This window comes from Scyliorhinus torazame, chromosome 30 (genome assembly GCF_047496885.1).
Source record: "Scyliorhinus torazame isolate Kashiwa2021f chromosome 30, sScyTor2.1, whole genome shotgun sequence".
Classification (NCBI taxonomy): Eukaryota; Metazoa; Chordata; class Chondrichthyes; order Carcharhiniformes; family Scyliorhinidae; genus Scyliorhinus; species Scyliorhinus torazame.
In genome coordinates, this window is record NC_092736.1 from 23,467,691 (window position 1) to 23,486,100 (window position 18,410).

Below are 18,410 nucleotides of genomic sequence, written 5' to 3' on the forward strand. Positions count from 1 at the left end.
TTCCAGGGACCCCGTGTTCAATCCGGCTTGGGTCACTGTCTGTGCGGAGTCTGCGCGCTCTCCCCGTGTCTGCGTGAGTTTCCTCCGGGTGCTCCGGTTTCTTCCCACAGTCCAAAGATGTGTGGGTTAGGTGAATTGGCCATGATAAATTGCCCCTTAGTGTCCAGGGATATGCAGGTTAGGTGGGGCTGTGGACATAGGGCGGGGGAGAGCGCTTAGGTAGGGTGCTCCTTTGTTGGGTCGGTGCAGACTCGATGGGCCGAATGGCCTCCTTCTACACTGTAGGGATTCTACTCTGATGAGAACAATCTGGGCTTCTCCAGGCTCTCCATATTAAAGTCCCTCATCCTTGGTACCTCACACCCTTTAAGGCCTTGACATCCTTTCTAAAGTACGGCCAACAGAAACTCAATACTTCAGCTGAGGCCATTAGCAATGATTTATAAAGGTTTGGCATAACTTTCTCGCTTTTTTATTCTCAATCTCTATTCTTAAACCCAGTGTTTTGAAAAAGCCTTTGCAACTTGTCCTACCACCTTGTAATACTTGTGCACATACAGCCCTAGGTTTGTCTGCAATTGTGCCATTTAATTTATATTGTTCCTCCCTGTTCTTATTTTCTCATTGGAGGGACTTCTATGAGGTGACGGTGTCCTGCTGCTGGCAGCTGAGGGCCAGTGAGAAACCCATGTTGCTATCATCTCTCATGAAGGCCTGTGGGCTATGAGCCAATCAGGCACTTAACTGGCCACCAGGGGGCTTTCTTTGGGATCAGGGTGTTATGCCTCACTTGTACAGGGCATTGGTGAGACCACGGATGTGCTTCAATGGGCTCAAGGTAAAGTCTGCTGAATGGTGCCTTTAGTGGGGTGCTTCTCGACGCCGCAGCCCCGCCATTCAATGTTTTGCTGGGTTTTTTTTGCCTCGGGAGATTCTCTCCACCGAGACCGCAATTAGGGGGCTTTCCCGCTGGTGAACTTTGCAGTTCAGCGTGCCATTTTTTTCCTCTCCTTTTTAAAAATAAATTTAGAGTACCCAATTATTTATTTTTTTCCAATTAAGGGGCAACTTAGCGTGACCAGTCCACCTGCCCTGCACATCTTTGGGTTGTGGGGGTGAAACCCACGCAGACACGGGGAGAATGTGCAAACTCCACACGGACCCAGAGCCAGGATTCGAACCCGGGTCCTCGGCGCTGCAGTCCCAGTGCCGCCCTATCAGGGTGCCATTTTGACCCGATCTTTCTCCCGCACTTTGAAGCGCACCCAGTTTCTGTGACACCCCTCACCACCACCCCCCCCCTTCCAACCTTGGAGAGGCAACCGGGAAGCTCTCCTCCCCCTCCCCTACGTCCCACTCCCCTCCCCCCTGTACCTGGAAAGGCCCTTGGCAGTGTTAACCTGGCATCCTGACACCCTGGCAGTGCCACCCGGGCAGCCTGGCAGTGCCACCCGGGCAGCCTGGCAGGGTGGCACTGCTAGGGTGACCCGGTGTCACTGCTAGGGTGTCAGGCTGGCAGCGCCAAGGTGACTGGGTGCCGGGGGAGCGCCAGGGTGTCACCCTGCTCTGTCCCTGACCACCCACCGGGGGGGGGGGGGGGGTCTCCAATGGCCCAGGAGACCACCACAGGTGCCATTACGACGAGTCGCCGTTTGTGTGGGCCAGTACAAAACGGAGCGACGTCTCCCAGACACGACAGGTAGGTCCTGGGCATTGGGCGAATCCGTACGATCTGGATCTTGGCCAGCGGGGGCTGCACCTAGATCCACTTAGATGGGGCCTTGGCCTAAGATCTCAAGTGAAAGACGCCACATTTAACAGTGCAGCACTCCCTCAGTACTCTACTGGAGTGTGAGCAGTTTGGATTATTTTCTCCACTTTCTGGAGTGGGCCTTGAACCCACAACTGTCTGACGGAAGGTTTGAGAGTCAAGCAAAGAGTTAAGTTTCAATGGAGCACAATCAGGTTCATCATGATGGTTCATAAAGTTGCTCTCAGTATGGTGTCCCATTGGGGACCTGGGAGCTGGGTGTGTTTATTCCTGGGTTCCTGCCTCAGTAACCTTGTTAATGATGCACAAATCAATGAAAATATCTTTCAACCGTCTGCCTTCTAAAGTGGGTCATTTTTCAGGTTGGCAAGCTGTAATTAGTGGGGGGGGGGGGCACACAATCAGTACTGCCCGGTCTATTTACAGCCTATATCAACGGGATGGATGAAGGGAGCAAATGTATGGTCACTAAATTTGCCTTTGACACCAAGGCAGGTGGGAGAGTACGCCTGTAGGCAGACCAATCTGTACACAGCAAGATCCCATGATAGCACTAGCCAGGTCACCTGCTGGTTGAAGGAGAGATGTTGGTTAGGGCATGGGGTAGAGGCCGGGGCACGTCGGGGGAGAAAGAGACAGAGAGACATAGAGAGATATATAGAAAGAGCGACAGAGAGAAAAAGACAGAGAGAGAGAGAGAGAGAGAGACATGCTGTCCATGAATGCCCAAGAGCAGTGTCAGGTACCGACTCCACCTTTGCAGCCAGGAGCAGCTATCGATCAGACTATTAAGAAAGCTAGTGGGGAGGCAGCACTGCTGCCTCACGGCGCCGAGGTCCCAGGTTCGATCCCGGCTCTGGGTCACTGTCCGTGTGGAGTTTGCACATTCTCCCCGTGTTTGCGAGGGTTTCGCCCCCACAACCCAAAGATGTGCAGGGTAGGTGGATTGGCCACGCTAAATTGCCCCTTAATTGGAAAAAATGAATTGGGTACTCTAAATTTAAAATAAAAAGGATAGCTAGCGAAATGTTATCATGTATTGCGAGGGGGGCGGAATACAAAAGTGCGTGCGGGGGGGGGGGGGGGGCGGCGGGGGGGGGGGGGGGGCGGTGATAGGCTTCAGTTGGGTAGGACTCAAGTGAGACTGCATTTTGAGTATGGTGAGAATAGAAAAGCAGCACGTTATTTATATGGAGCGAGATTGCAGAACGTGACGGTACAGAGGGATCTGGCTGTCCTGGTCCATGAATCACACAAAGTTAGTACACAGGTACAGCAAGTGATTGCACGGAACGTTGCCGATTATTGCGAGGGGAACAGAATGTAAAAGGGGTGAGGTTTTACTGCAGCTGTACAGGGCCCGGGTGAGATCACATCCTGAGTATTGTGCACACTACTCAGGTCTCCTTCTGTGAAAAATAATAAAATTGCTCTGGAAGCAGTTCAGAGAATGTTTAGTCGACTCATTCCTGGGATAAAGGGCTTATCTTAAGGTTAAACAGGTTGGATCTATGCCCATTTGAGTTTAGAAGATTGAGAGGTGATCTTAATGAAACATACAAGATTCTGAGGGGATTTGATAGGGTGAATACTGGGAGGATTGTGGGGAGACTCGGACCAGGGGACACAGTTTAATACCATAGATAGATTTTTGATAGATAAGAGAGTCAAGGGTTATGGGGACAGAGAGGGAAGCAGAGTTAGAATCCCTACAGTGCAGAAGGAGGTCATTCGGCCCATCGAGTCTGCACCGATCCAACGAAAGAGCACCCTACCTAGGTCCACCCGCCCTAGCCCTGTAACCCCACCTAACCTGCGCATCCCTGGACACTAAGGGGTAATTTAGCACGGCCAATCCACCTAACCTGCACAGTTTTTGACTGTGGGAGGAAACCGGAGCACCCGGGGGAAACCCACGCAGCCACGGGGGAGAAGGTGCAGACTCCGCACAGACAGTCACCCGAGGCCGGAATCGAACCCGGGTCCCTGGCCCAGTGAGGCAGCAGTGCTAACCACTGTGCTGCAATCAGATCAGCTCTGATCTTATCGAATGGCAGGGCTGACTCAAGGGGCCGAATGGCCTCCTCGTCCCCATGGAAAAGAGTTCAACCTTGTGCAGAGGCTGTCCCCAATTCAAAAGGAAATCAGAATCCGCGTGACCCTGAATTATTCATTGCCCCGGGACATCTTTTTAGTTGAGATATTCAGCGTTGGAAAAGTATGTTTCAGTAACGGCCTCTTTCTAGAAATCTCTAACTCCAGGTCAGGATCAGCCTGCTGCTGCAATTCAAGGCCTCCTGGTATTGTTGAGCTGTGCTTAGATTGAATTCCTCAGGTCAAACCAACCCCCTTTCCCCCGGCGCTTGGTGCTCACCGTGAGCTCACACCCCGGACCGGCAGCAGCATGGGCAGTGCCAGCTGCCGCTGTGGGTACAGTTAGGGTTTGCCGTGCCCGGGGGGGCAGGGGGGAAAGGTCCCAGGAGCCACATCGCAATAGCAGCTCGACGTCCTGTCATCAGCAGCTCCATTCAGGAAGAAGGGGTATTTCTGAAATGGCTTTACCCCGTCGTATCTCAAAGCCCTTGACAGCCAATCGAGCACTTTGAAGTGCGGTCGCTGTTGTCGTGTGGGGAAACCTGTCAGCAGCCGATTTGTGCACAGCAAGAGCCCACTGACAGCTCACCTGCTGGTTGAAGGAAAGATGTTGGTCAGGACGTGTGGAGGAGGTGCTGATCCCACCTTTGTCTTTAAGCCAGAGATCGGTCGGTTCTTGATTAATAAGGGATCAGGGGTTATGGGGAGAAGGCAGGAGAATGGGGATGAGAAAAATATCAGCGATGAGTGAATGGCGGAGCAGACTCGATGGGCCGAGTGGCCTAATTCTGCTCCTATGTCTTATGGTCTTATGGTCTTTGCAGCCAGGAGCAGTTGACGATCCGACTATTAGGAAAACAGTTGGAATGTTACCATTTATTGAGGGGGAACAAATACAAAATTGTGGGGGTAGGACAGGTGGTACAGGACTCAAGTGACACCTCATTTGTAGTACGTTGAACAGTATTGGTCATCTTATTGAAGGAAGGCTGTGTAGCGCACAAAGACTCACGAGAGACGAATAGAGATGAAGTCGATGAGGCTTTATTAAGCGTGACTTGTTCCCCGCAGTTCAGTAACAGACTGGCCTGCGGGGGAGAACTCCTGGTTCTTATACTCCGCCTTCAGGGCGGAGCTAGAGGTCAACAGCCAACCAGGACCCGGGATCTGTCAGCCAATGACATCACGGCTTCACAGTCCCACATGACCCCTAATGCATACTACCACAGGCTGTAAATACGTTGGAAGCATTTCAGAGAAGGTTTACCAGACTAGTATCTGGATTGGTTGGACAGGCTGGGCTTGTATCTGCTGGAGTTCAGAGGAATGAGAGGCGACTTGATTGAATCGTATAAGATTCTTAGGGGGGGGGAGTCTTGACAGCGCAGATGTGGAGAGGGTGTTTCCTCCTGTGGGAGATTCTCGAACTAGGGCGTCACTGTTTAAAAATAAGGGCTCGCCCATTGAAAACAGAGATTAAGGGGGCGACTATATCCCAAAATTTCTAAGTTAATTAGTTTCTCATGGGGCAGCATGGTGGCGCAGTGGTTAGCACTGGGACTGCAGCGCTGAGGACCAGGGTTCGAATCCCGGCCCTGGGTCACTGTCCTTGTGAAGTTTGCACATTCTCCCCGTGTCTGCGGGGTTTCACCCCCACAACCCAAAGATGTGCAGGGTAGGTGGATTGGCCACACTAAATTGCCCTTTAATTGGAAAAAATGAATTGGGTACTCTAAATTAATATTAAAAAAAAAAATAGTTTCTCACCAGTTTAGCCAACACATAGGGCGCGATTCTCCGGCTGCTTTGCACTCAAGCGAGAGCACAACGCGGCCGCAGAATGCCGGGAGTGGCCTGCAGCGAGCCTCCTAACAGCCTTACGCGATCCACTAAACTCCCGCAAGATGTCAGAATCGGAATCCCACTCCAAATGGACGGGACCGAATGACGCTCGCGGAAGTAGGTCGTAAACCTACTTACGGCCTACCTGCCCTGGATCCACTGTTCTCCTTCAATTCTCCGGCCTCCCCAAGGAGGCTGCAGCCGGGCGCTGATCAGTGCGGTCCACACAAACGTGGACCAGGCAGAACATCCCCAGGAGGGGTCTCCCGGCCCATCGGAAACCCCTGGGTGGTCAGGGTAAGTGCAGGGTGGCTACCTGGCTCTCCCCCTGGAATGCAGGCACCTTGGGCGGGATTCTCTCAGTCTGGGGCCAGTCCGGAGAATCGCCGCGAATCACGCAGAACAGAGAATTGGCGCAGCGTCGGTCGGGTGCCGCTCTATGGGCCCCCCCCTGGCGATTCCCGGCCTGCAATGGGCTGAGCGGCTGTACCAAAAAACCCAGTCCCGCCGGCGCCGTTCTAACATGGTGTTACCCAGCGGGACCTCAGCGTGGAAGATTCTGGGGGTGGCCTGTGGGGGGGGGGGGGGAGGGCGGTCCGACCCCGGGGGGGGGGGGGCTCCGCTGTGGTATGGCCTGTGATCAGGGCCCACCGATCGGCGGGCCAGCCTCTCAGGCTGGGGGCCTCCATTCTTCCGCACCGGCCCCTGTAGCCCGACGCAATGTTCCGTCGGGACCGGCGAGAAGAAGGAAGCCACTGCGCATGTGCGCGTCAGCGCCGGTGTCACTGCGCATGCGCGGATCCCGCGGCGCCCAGTTGACGCCGGGATCGGGAATTGCTGATCCTGAGGCCATGTTGATGCCGTCGGGAAACACGGCAATGGGCCGCCCCAGGATCAGAGGATCCTGCCCCATGTCACTGCCCAGCTGGCATCTTGGCATTGCCACCCTGGCACTGCTAAGGTGCCCAGGTGGCACTGCCAAGCCAGCAGGAGCACAGCCTGGGTGCCAGGCTTGCAGTGCAAGGGTTCCCAAGTGACAGGATGCCACTGCCAAGGATCAAGGGGTAGAGGGGGACCATGTCCATGAAATGAGGGTGGAGGGGGGGGGGGGGGGGTTGAAGGGTGGGGGAGTGCAGGGCAGGTAAGTAGGGGCCTCTGGGAGGTTGGGTGGGTGATGGGTGGGGGTCCTAGAAGGGAGGTGGTTTTGTAAGGGGGTTTGGGGGGGGACCTGAAGAGGTGGTCTCCCAGAGGCCCCATAGCAGGCTGCCCTCACTTGGGGTGTGTGGGGTAGTGTCCTTATGTGTGGGGGGTGACATTGCCCATGGGTGCAGGTGTGTGGGTATGAATAATGTGTGGACATACGTATAAGACCATAAGAAACAGTCGGAGGCCTTTCAGCTCCTCGAGCCTACTCCACCATTTAATAATATCTGGGCTGATCTAACATTCAGCAAGTCCACTTTCCTGCCTTCTCTCCGTAACCCTTAATTCCCCAGCCTTGAAAATGCTCAAGGACTCACCCTCCACAGCTTCCTGGGGTAAAGAATTCCAAAGATTCGGGCAGCCCAGTGGTGCGGTGGTTAGCACTGTTGCCTCACCGCGCCGGGGTCCCAGGTTCGATCCCGGCTCTGGGTCACTGTCCGTGTGGAGTTTGCACATTCTCCCCGTGTCTGCGAGGGTTTCGCCCCCACAACCCAAAGATGTGCAGGGTAGGTGGATTGGCCGTGCTAAATTGCCCCTTAATTGGAAAAGAAGAATTGGGTACTCTGAATTTTTTTTTTTAAACCCACCCAATAAATTTACACCCTGGTAAAACTTGCTCACAGAATGCACAGGTTTATGGGTGTCTATTTCTTTTGGGGTGTTTAGATTCAGGTTATATTTCGAGGCCAGGTCCGATGAGATATAATTCCTATTGGCAGTAACGCTAAAATATTATGCTAATGGTTAAATTTGAAATGTTTTACACCAGGCTGATAATTGGTTTCCTCGTCAGAAGACACTTTACTGTTTCAATAAATGTTCACCTGCCACTTTGCAGCTAAAACCTGCCAGGAAGTGACTCTCCGTAAGATGAGTCGGAATTATCTAATTGTACTTAATTCATGAGTTCTTTTTTTCACTGTGTTCTGGGCATCTCTGATAAGGCTGTCATTTACTGCCCACCCCCAGTTTTAATCTTCATTGGTTCTTGGGATCTAGGCCAGCATTTGTTGCCCTTGAGAAGGTGGTGGTGAGCTGCCTTCTTGAGCCGCTGCTGTCCATGTGATGTAGGTACACCCACAGTGCTATTAGGGAGGGATATATTTCCAAGTCAAGACGGTGTGGGACTTGCAGGCGGTGGTATTCCCCGAGAGGTCATGGGCGGGATTCTCCACTCCCGCGCCGAAGTGGCCGCGCCGTCGTGAACGCCGTCGAGGTTCACGACGGCGCGAAACGGCCCCGATCCCGACCGATTCAGGCCCTGACAATGGGCCAGTATCGGGGCCGCGTCATCTACACGCCTTGTCGCCCGCGTAAAGGCGGCGCCGCATAGATGACGTGGCCGGCGCCGCATAACTGGCGTCACCCGCGCATGCGTGGTTGCCGTCCTCTCTAGGTCCGCCCCGCAAGAAGATGGCGGACCATCAGTGAGGGGTGTAGGAGGTGGGATCAGGTGCAATTAAGATCGGGGGGGTTGGCTCTCATTGGGCACACCCCCCCCCCCCAACCCCCTCACGCTCCACCCACCTCCCTCACCCGCAGGGGCGCCACTGATAAACACAGCAGGGATTAGCAAGCGGCCTTCACGAGGCAGGTGTGACTTTGTGAGAATCCCTGAGCCACAATCTCCTGGTGGGCTCGAGGACCATGACTTTCAAGTGGCTCAGCGGCGAGCAGAATGAACCAGGAGGCGAGTTCCTCGGAGCCAGCCATTCCCGTCACCGAATAAAATGGGGGTCAGCTTCCCCGTCGGCGGGAATCGGGCTCCGTCACAATTCCGTGAGGCACCTAGCTTTGCTCCGGCGGGCTCATTTCAATCCCAGCCATTATTCCGTATCTCGGTGTGCCTATTCTTCATTCCCAATAACATACTCAAAGCTCCCAAGTCCCCACCCAGTGGCGGCACAACCCATTATTCTCAACGTATCACTCGACAGCGGACTGTCAACCATCCAGTTTGTTACGGAATGATTAACAGAGGCTCCTCCCGGAGTCATGAAAATAACTGTTTGTCTCCTACAATTCCTACCTTGTTAAATAATAAAGAACAACACTGACATTAGCTGCGTGGCTAAGGTGATATTACCCTCTTCAATGATAGAAGCATCCCAGATTTATGGAGGATGTGTTCGACAGTGAGTGGAGCTGTTCACGAGGATGTCTCACCACCCCCCCCCCCCAACCCCCACCCGCCCCCTCTCCACACCCCAACCCCCACCCTCACCCCCACCCCCACCGATCCAGTACCTTTAGTTCTGGCATGTTTGTTATCAGTTGTATTGGAATTTTGACATCTGGCTCTTTGGTGTAATCCATTGGCACTATGTGTGGGGCCATCTCGTGGTATCTACCATGCAACCTGCAGAGAGACCAGAGATAACCTTAAAGAACCTTGACATCGTCCATGCTCATTACTGACTTGGCACGCCCCGAGGCTTTGCCAGCTTTACAATCACAGTACATCTGCTCCGCACTTTGTAATTATGCCTGGAATCGCTGAAGCTGGGACAATTTGGCAGCGCCTACAGTTTTATCCTGCTTAAACGACCCGGGTGGACAGGAGTCGAGGAAGTAAAATCCACGCCTTGAGAGGGTTTTTTTTTAATAGCCTTCCTGCGTTTGTACATACTCGTGCTGACTTGCATTGCCATGCAAGACAGCACATTAGAGTGCAGGAGGAGGCCCATCGACTATGCATCGACCCTTCGAAAGACCACCCCACCTAGGCCCAAACCCCCGCCCTATCCTAGTAACCTTTGGACACTAAGGGGCAATTTTATCATGGCCAATCCACCTAACCTCAAATGAAAAATGAAAATCACTTATTGTCACAAGTAGGCTTCAAATGAAGTTACTGTGAAAAGCCCCTAGCCGCCACATTCCGGCGCCTGTTCGGGGAGGCTGGTACGGGAATTGAACCCGCGCTGCTGGCCTTGGTCTGCTTTACAAGCCAGCTATTTAGCCCACTGTGCTAAACCAGCCCCTGAACCTGCACATCTTTGGACTGTGGGAGGAAACCGGAGCACCCGGAGGAAACCGACCCAGACACGGGGAGAACGTGCAAACTCCGCACACACAGCCACCAGACGTTGGAATCGAACCCGGGTCCCTGGTGCTGTGATGCAGCGGTGCTAACCACTGGGCCACCGTGCCATCTCTTCTGAGCTGTCATTTCAATTCAATCCAATCCCCTCCTCACTCGGAGAGGGTTTGACCGCCTTTCAGCTGGACCCACCCACACCCACGTTCGTGAATCTGATTCTGGGTGAGCCATTGGAAAGGGCAGTGCGCCCCTGAAGTACCCCAGGGCTATTTGTCTGATCTCCCAACGCAGGACTGCTCCCTAGGTGGGGCACTGTTGGGCAGTACCGACCTCATTGCACGAGTCAACGAGTGAAGGAGAGCTGGGTTGAAGAGGGGCAGGATCGGGGGAGGGAAGCTGCTTATTTACACGGATTTAGTTATTCAGACGCACCATGGGGGAGGTGACAGGTCGGAGCGGAGATGACTGCATTAAAAAAGAACAAAGCACTTAACGAGAAACAGTAACATCGACTTTATTGGATAAAAATAAATGAGGCCCGATGGATTGAAAGAAAATCAATTGAGAATAAAATCCGCAGAGATACATGGGAACCGAGGGAAGAACAAATGTTACACAGGAGATTGGTAACGTGTTGGGGACCCACTGCCTACGAGGGTGGCGAAAGCAGAGATGACCCACGGTTTGAAAAGGAGAATTGGGTGGAAACTGGAGGGAAGTATACTTGCAGGGTGATGGGGATCGTGTGGGGAATGGGACTGAGGGGAGGCAGCATGGACAGAATGGGTCAAATGGCCTCTTTCTGTGTCATACACAACTCTACCAACTCTGTCGTTTTAGAAGAGGGAATACAAAGCTAATTTTTCTCGTGTGTCTGTGCTGAAAGCCTTCGCTATTAAGGCCCCAACTTAGGTTTTAAGGCCAGGGTTATGATCGCACTTTCTCAGATGGGATCTAGATCGCAATAAAGTCATATTCTATTGTGTCTTTCAATCTCAGGTAGAATCATAGCATAATTTCAGCACACAGGGAGGCCATTCTTCCCATCGTGTCCATGCTAGCCCGCTGAAGCCTCCACTACACACACCAACAGACATCTTTACCTTTACCTTCCCATTTTAATCTTTGGCCAGGTGCTCAGCTGGTTTGCAGTGGAATTTGGAACCACAGGAACCACATTGGATGTAATGTCCAGCGGTGACCTTCCCTGCTCCCGTTTCCAGGGAGTAGCATCCTTCCATACAGCTCTCACCTGGCCACAACCACCTTCAATCCATCGTCCTTTGTTTAACCTACCATTTCTCAACTTAGAATTGTGACAAAACCATCCTAACTATTACTAACCAATAGTTTTACAGTGGCAAGGTGGTGGATTTTTGCAGTTGAGAATTACAGGGAGCATGTTGATGTCTTATCAATGACATTGTTCAGGTTTGTTTATGTCAATCACATTGTTAAGGTTAAGAGAAACAGGTGATGGGTATTAATTGTCTTTGCTGACAAACATAAATAGGGGACACTGGATTGGGTGGGAGGAGAGTCAATAGATTCTCTCAATAAAATAAATCTCTATGTCTTGGTTTTGGCTACATTGAAGGGACTCAATTCTTCGAGGATACCCGATGGCAAAAGGAGGCCCAGTAAAGGAGCCTGAGAAAGGAATACTAGCGGTCTAGAGTCCAAATACAGATCCTATTTGCCGGAAACACCTACCAAGTGTGTGGTCGAAGATACGGTTCTGGGATCGTGCTCATTAGCCGTGCAAGAACCCACAGAACCTGTGACCAGTAACATGGAGTTTGTCAGGTAGACAATCATACTCGTTAGTGTTGTAGATGCCTGATCAGCTCTCAACAGTGCCTAAGAGACTGAACCAGAGCCATAACCTTTTAAAGTTTTAAGACGGTGCAGAAGATCGTTCATTCCAGAAGTCATAATATAAGAAATAGGGCGTGGTTATTTTATAAACAAACTTTATTAGAACAAAAGAAAATAAAACAATATTTAAGCTTTTAACCTTAAACCCTAATAATAGCAGATTACATGCAGTTTCTGAATCTTAACACACTAGTTCTCATTAAACAGCACTATAACAGAACATGCAGCTCTCATGCCACTTTTATGGTAAGAGGTCTTACAACACCAGGTTAAAGTCCAACAGGTTTGTTTCGATGTCACTATTTTGTACAGTGGCTACCTACTGGCGTCAATATGGTTCAGTGAGTATCAGTCTCCCTCAGGGTCAGAAGGTCATTGTTTGGTGGGCAGCATGGTAGCATAGTGGTTAGCACTATGGCTTCACAGCGCTAGGGTCCCAGGTTCGATTCCCGGCTTGAGTCAGAGTCTGTGCGGAGTCTGCACGTTCTCCCCGTGTCTGCGTGGGTTTCCTCCGGGTGCTCCGGTTTCCTCCCACAAGTCCCGAAAGATGTGCTATTAGGTAATTTGGACATTCTGAATTCTCCCTCTGTGTACCCGAACAGGCGCCGGAATGTGGCGACTAGGGGCTTTTCAACTTCATTGCAGTGTTAATGTAAACCGACTTGTGACAATAAAGATTATTATTATTATTATTAAACAGTCCAGAATTTGCAAAGGAGTGGCTCTTTAGCTGGCATACAAACAGGTTTCCTGTTTAATTAAGGATGATTAAGGGGGCAGCACGGTAGCATTGTGGATAGCACAATTGCTTCACAGCTCCAGGGTCCCAGGTTCGATTCCGGCTTGGGTCGCTGTCTGTGCGGAGTCTGCACATCCTCCCCGTGTGTGCGTGGGTTTCCTCCGGGTGCTCCGGTTTCCTCCCACAGTCCAAAGATGTGCAGGTTAGGTGGATTGGCCATGATCAATTGCCCTTAGTGTCCAAAACAAAATTGCCCTTAGTGTTGGGTGGGGTTACTGGGTTATGGGGATAGGGTGGAGGTGTGGACCTTGGGTAGGGTGCTCATTCCAAGAGCCGGTGCAGACTCGATGGGCCGAATGGCCTCCTTCTGCACTGTAAATTCTGTGATAAATTCTGTGATTGGATGGGCTTTCACAGAATATAGAACATACAGTGCCATTCGGCCCATCGAGTCTGCACCGACCCACTTAAGCCCTCACTTCCACCCTATCCCCGTAACCCAATAACCCCTCCTAACCTTTTTGGTCACTAAGGGCAATTTATCATGGCCAATCCACCTAACCTGCACGTCTTTGGACTGTGGGAGAAAACCGGAGCACCAGGAGGAAACCCACGCACACACGGGGAGAACGTACAGACTCCGCACAGAGTCTTTCAAAGCCAAAGAACCCATCAGAGATCTCCCAGCTTGTCATGAACAGTAAGGTGATGGAAAGAGTCACCAACAGTCCAATCACACGGCATTTGCTTTAGCAATAACTTGTTCACTGACTCTCAGTCTGGGTTCCGCCAGGGTCAGTCAGCTCCTGACCTCATTACAGCCTTGTTTCAAACATGGACAAGGGAGTTGAACTCCAGAGGTCAGGTGAGAGTGACTGCCTTTGACATCAATGCAGTGTTTGATCAAGTATGGCATCAAGGAACTCTATCAAAACTGGATTCAATGGGAATCGGAGGAAATCTCTCCGCTGGTTGGAGTCATACCCGGCACAAAGGAAGATAGTTGTGGTTGTTGGAGGTCAATCATCTCAGTTCCAGGACATCACTGCAGGCGCTCCTCAGGATAGTGTCCTAGGCCCAACCACCTTTAGCTGCTTCATCAAAGACCTTCCGTCCATCGTAAGGCCAGAAGTAGGAATGATCACTGATGTTTGCACAACCTTCAGCACCATTCATGACTCCTCAGATACTGAAGTAGTCTATGTCCAAATGCAACAAGACCTGGACAATATCCAGCCTTGGGCTGACAAATGCCAGGCAATGGCCATCTCCAACAAGAGAGGATCTAACCATGGTTCCGTGACATTCAATGGCATTACCATCGCTGAATCCCCCACTATCAACATCCTAGGGGTTACCATTGACCAGAAACTCTGGTCAAGACCCTGTTGCAAACATCAAATATTCGCCCAGAGTGGAGGGACACAATATATATTGTGCAATTGAATAATAGCCTCCCTCTGCAGCACTCTGCTGGTAACCTGGAGAATGCAGTAATTCTGTCAAAGTGTGGTGGTGGGGCAGCACGGTAGCACAGTGGTTATCACAGTTGCTTCACAGCTCCAGGGTCCCAGGTTCGATTCCCGGCTTGGGTCACTGTCTGTGCGGAGTCTGCACGTTCTCCCCGTGACTGCGTGGGTTTCCTCCAGGCGTTCCGGTTTCCTCCCACCGTCCAAAGATGTGCAGATTAGGTGGATTGGCCATGATAAATTGCCCTTAGTGTCCAAAATAAAGGTTAGGTGGGGTTGCTGGGTTACGGGGATGGGGTGGCAGCATGGGCCTAGGTAGGGTGCTCTTTCCAAGAGCTAGTGCAGACTCGATGGGCCGAATGGCCTCCTTCTGCACTGTCAATTCGATGTTAAAAAAAAACAAGACAAAAAAAAGGATGGTGGTGGATGCTGGGACGATGCGGGTACAAAAGGGCTCACGTGGCGGTCTCTCAATCCTCTGAGAGAAAGTTATTTTCCTTATCTCTGTCTTAGATGGGCGGCCCAATATTTATAAACGGCGACCCCTGGTACTAGACCTGTTGTTGTAGGCCTGAGGCCTAGTCTCACGCGTCAGGCTGGACGGACCTGGGTGCCACTTATAGACCCTCAGGCATACGAGCCCAAACTCGCCGTGAGCGGGCCATCCCCAGGGATTATCTTTGACTGAATTCCCGATAATCCGGAGGTTTGAAGCAGCACGCTCATCCTTCATTTGCCCTGGATGGGCCGGCACAGTTTGGGATGTGGGGGTCCCCTTGACATCGGCCTCGCCGTGTCACAGCTGCCAATGAATAGCTAAGCTGCCGGGGATAGCGATTATTTACGCCGCCTTGCAGACTGCCCTGGATTCGGTGCCTGAATGCTAAACGCCAAACATCAATATCAGCTCAACCTTCCAAGCCCTTTTCATAAAGGTTCTGGCAGTGATCAGCTTCAGAACGAAACGTCGGCCTTGTGGGCACCTGCGAAAATCTGCTGGAATCAGCCACTCATTCCAATGAGCCGCAGTGATTACTTTTTAACTCTTCCCTATCTCGTTGCATGCGGCTGGCTCCACGGGGCCGTTCAGATGACTAATTTGTAAAGGAATGAATTGCCACCAGCTGAATCACAGCTTTGTATCGGTTCAGGTTAAAATGAATCCTCCCTCAGCCCCGTCTAGGTGCTCCCTTAGAGGATAGACGGGGGTTTTTGATAGTACAGATGCAACTGTTTCCACTTGTAGGGGAGACCAGAACTTGGGTCCTTAAATACAAGACAGTCACTGATAAATCCACTGAGGAATTCAGGAGGAACCTCTTTACCCACAGAGTGGGGAGAATGTGGAACTCTCTTAACCAAACGCATCGCCCCTGCCCTATCCCTGTAATGCCATCTAATGTTTGGACACTAAGGGGCAATTTATCACGGCCAATACACCTAATCTGCACGTCTTTGGACTGTGGGAGGAAACCGGAGCACCCGGAGGAAACCCACGCAGACACGGGGAGAACGTGCAGACTCCGCACAGACAGTGACCCAAGGCCGGACTTGAACCTGGGTCCCTGGCTCTGTGAGGCAGCAGTGCTAGCCACTGTGCCGCCATTCCACTCTTTATTAAGTCAAAAATAGGAATTAAATGAGGACCAGAAAATCCCGCCCATTGTGTTTATGTCTTCACAATAGGCAGGGTCCAGACCATATCAGTTATCCTTGATCTCAACCCCCTCCCGGAAAAGTGTCCATTGTTAACTATGCTCCCAATCCTGTTGCCAGCTTTTAATAATAACCTTTATTGTCACCAGTAGGCATACATTAACACGGGAATGAAGTTACTGTGAAAAGCCCCTAGTCGCCACATTCCGGCGCCTGTTCGGGAACACAGAGGGAGAATTCAGAATGTCCAAATTACCTAATAGCACATCTTTCGGGACTTGTGGGAGGAAACCGGAGCACCTGGAGGAAACGCACGCAGACACGGGGAGAACATGCAGACTCCGCACAGACAGTGACCCAAGCCGGGAATCGAACCTGGGACCCTGGGAGCTGTGAAGCGACAGTGCTACCCACAGTGCCACCGTTCTAAGACTCAGGCCAAAAAGGTTTCCATTCTCAAGCCTGCGAACAAATGCTACAATCTCCATTGAATGCAAGCCTCAATAAATCGCAAGAGGCGGGCCACATCTAAATCCTGCTGGAGGTTTTGTGTCCCTCCCCTTGGGGTGGGAAAAGCAGGCAACCCTAAGCTGTTACCGTAGCAACATGAATCATGTCTGACTAATGAAACAAGAGAGTGGAAGTGTGCAATGTTATTAGAGAGCAGAGCACGTTCTTTGGACTGTTATATATATATTACCAGCTAATGTTTTCTTCATTTTGGCATAATTTGAATAGAATTTACATAATCTTTTACAGAACAAGCAATTTGGACTAACTGCCCTAAGGGCTGGTTTGCATGTTCCGCATGCACCTCCCCCCACTCCTCTATCTCACCCCATCCTCACGTCCTATCAAATTTTTTCTCCCTCAAGCTTCCCCTTAAATGTCTCTGTATTATTCACAATTTTAAATAATCTATGTGGTAGAGAGCTCCACATGCTAATCCCTTATTGAGTTAAAGAAGGGCTGGATTTGACACTCCCAGTGTTGGTCGGTTTGAAGTTGGGGGAGGGGGGAAGGTGGTGGGGTGTGTAAAATTCAGCGGGTGGCATTTCCTGTCTGACATTTTATGGGGTGAGGAGGGGTGGCGGCGCCGCTTTCGCGTTGCTCCGACCCCTCCAAAGCAGCGTACTCACAGAGTACGCCGCGCCAGGTATCGATGGCCTCAGGACATCGCCTGAGGCCCGCCCCCCCATGCTCCGCCCCCGACTGGACGAGTTCCCGACGGCGCGGGACACGTGTGGTCTCATCCGTCGGGAACCCGGCGTGGAGGCTGCGGATTCAGTGCAGCGCCAACACAGTCGGGGAAGGGCCGATCCGCGGGCAGGGGGGTGTGGGGGGACATTATTCTGGGCTGGGGACACTGTGGGGGGGGGGGTGGGGGGTGGTGGTCCGGGGCCGCGAGCTGGCCGAAGGGGGGGGGGGACTGTTTCATGGGCCGGATCCACCAGCGGCCACCGCCATGACAGCACGGTGCGGACGCTGCAGGCCGCCACTCTGCACGTGCGCGGCCACGACAATTCTCCAGGCCACATTGGCAGCTGGAGCCGGGTGCTCTACGCAAAACGCCACCACTCCCACGCCAGCGTGGGGCCATAGCCCCAGGATTGGAGAATCCAGCCCCACGTGGCAGCTTTAGCTGTGAAGGCCGGTGTTCCTGACAAGGGCGGCGGAGGAATCTCCTTTGGCTGTCCCCTGAGGCACTTTTCCCACCCCTCGCCTCCGTAAGAACCCCCCCCAACATTTTATTCCTACCCCCAACCGCTTGACCATCCGCCCTGTTGTACCCTCAATAATGACGCTTAGAGAGTAAACGGTAAAGAGGGCTTTAATAAGCTAAGAACTAGCCTGGTGCCGAGATGGGTGCTAACTGATTGCTGCCCACAAGGCGGCCCCTTATATACGACTCCCAGATGGGCGGAGTCAGAGGCGGAGTCCCCCAGGGTTCCAAGCCTGGTCTTAAAGGGAACATCACCTTACATGATGATAAGGGTACAGTAATACAGTAACCGTTCATCACATTCACCCCCTGTTTTAAAAAAAGACCGGCGGGGGTGAAGTGCCATCATAAGTCCATTCGTTTTGGCGGCCTGATCGTCCTCATCGACCTCCTCAGCTCGGGCGGTGGTGCGGCGGTCCCGGGCCTCTTAGTTGGGGGTACGTTCAGGAGCACGGTGGTCGGAGCCTTGGTCCGGGTCGGGGTAGGGGATTGGGGTGCAGGGGGAATAGTTGGGGCTGGGGATAGCGGTGCCGGCACTGGCGGGGTGTGTAGAGGGGTTGGCGCTAGGGGCGCGCGCAGTAGGTGCCCACCAATGGGGAGTGGGGCCGGGAGGGGGGTGTTGTAGTGGATGCCAGATCCTGCAGGGGAGCCACGAGGGAACCAGCGGGTGCCAGATCGCGGAGGGAAACTGTATCTTGCTTGCCGTCAGGGTACTCGACGTAGGCGTAACTGGGGTTTGCGTGTAGTAATCGGACCCTCTCGACCAGGGGGTCCGTTCTATAGCTCCTCGTGTGCCTCCGGAGAAGAACAGGTCTAGGAGCCATCAGCCAAGGTGGAAGCGAGACCCCAGAGGTAGACTTCCTGGGGAAGATAAACAAGCGGTTGTGAGGGGTCTCATTCGTGGCCGTGCAGAGGAGCGACCTAATGGAGTGTTGGGCGTCGGGTAGGACCTCCTGCCAGCCGGTAGTTGGGAGACTTCTCAACCGTAGGGC

At 52.4% G+C, this 18,410-nt stretch overlaps 1 protein-coding gene across 1 annotated transcript in view; it reads right to left on the bottom strand.

Moving 5' to 3' along the window:
• cib2 (calcium and integrin binding family member 2) overlaps positions 1 to 18,410 on the bottom strand; it is a 150,698-nt gene that overhangs the window by 20,848 nt on the left and 111,440 nt on the right. The window contains exon 3 of the mRNA XM_072492965.1: positions 9,158 to 9,269. Within this exon, the coding sequence (XP_072349066.1) occupies positions 9,158 to 9,269 (112 nt within the window). The remainder of the gene's footprint in view (positions 1 to 9,157; positions 9,270 to 18,410) is intronic.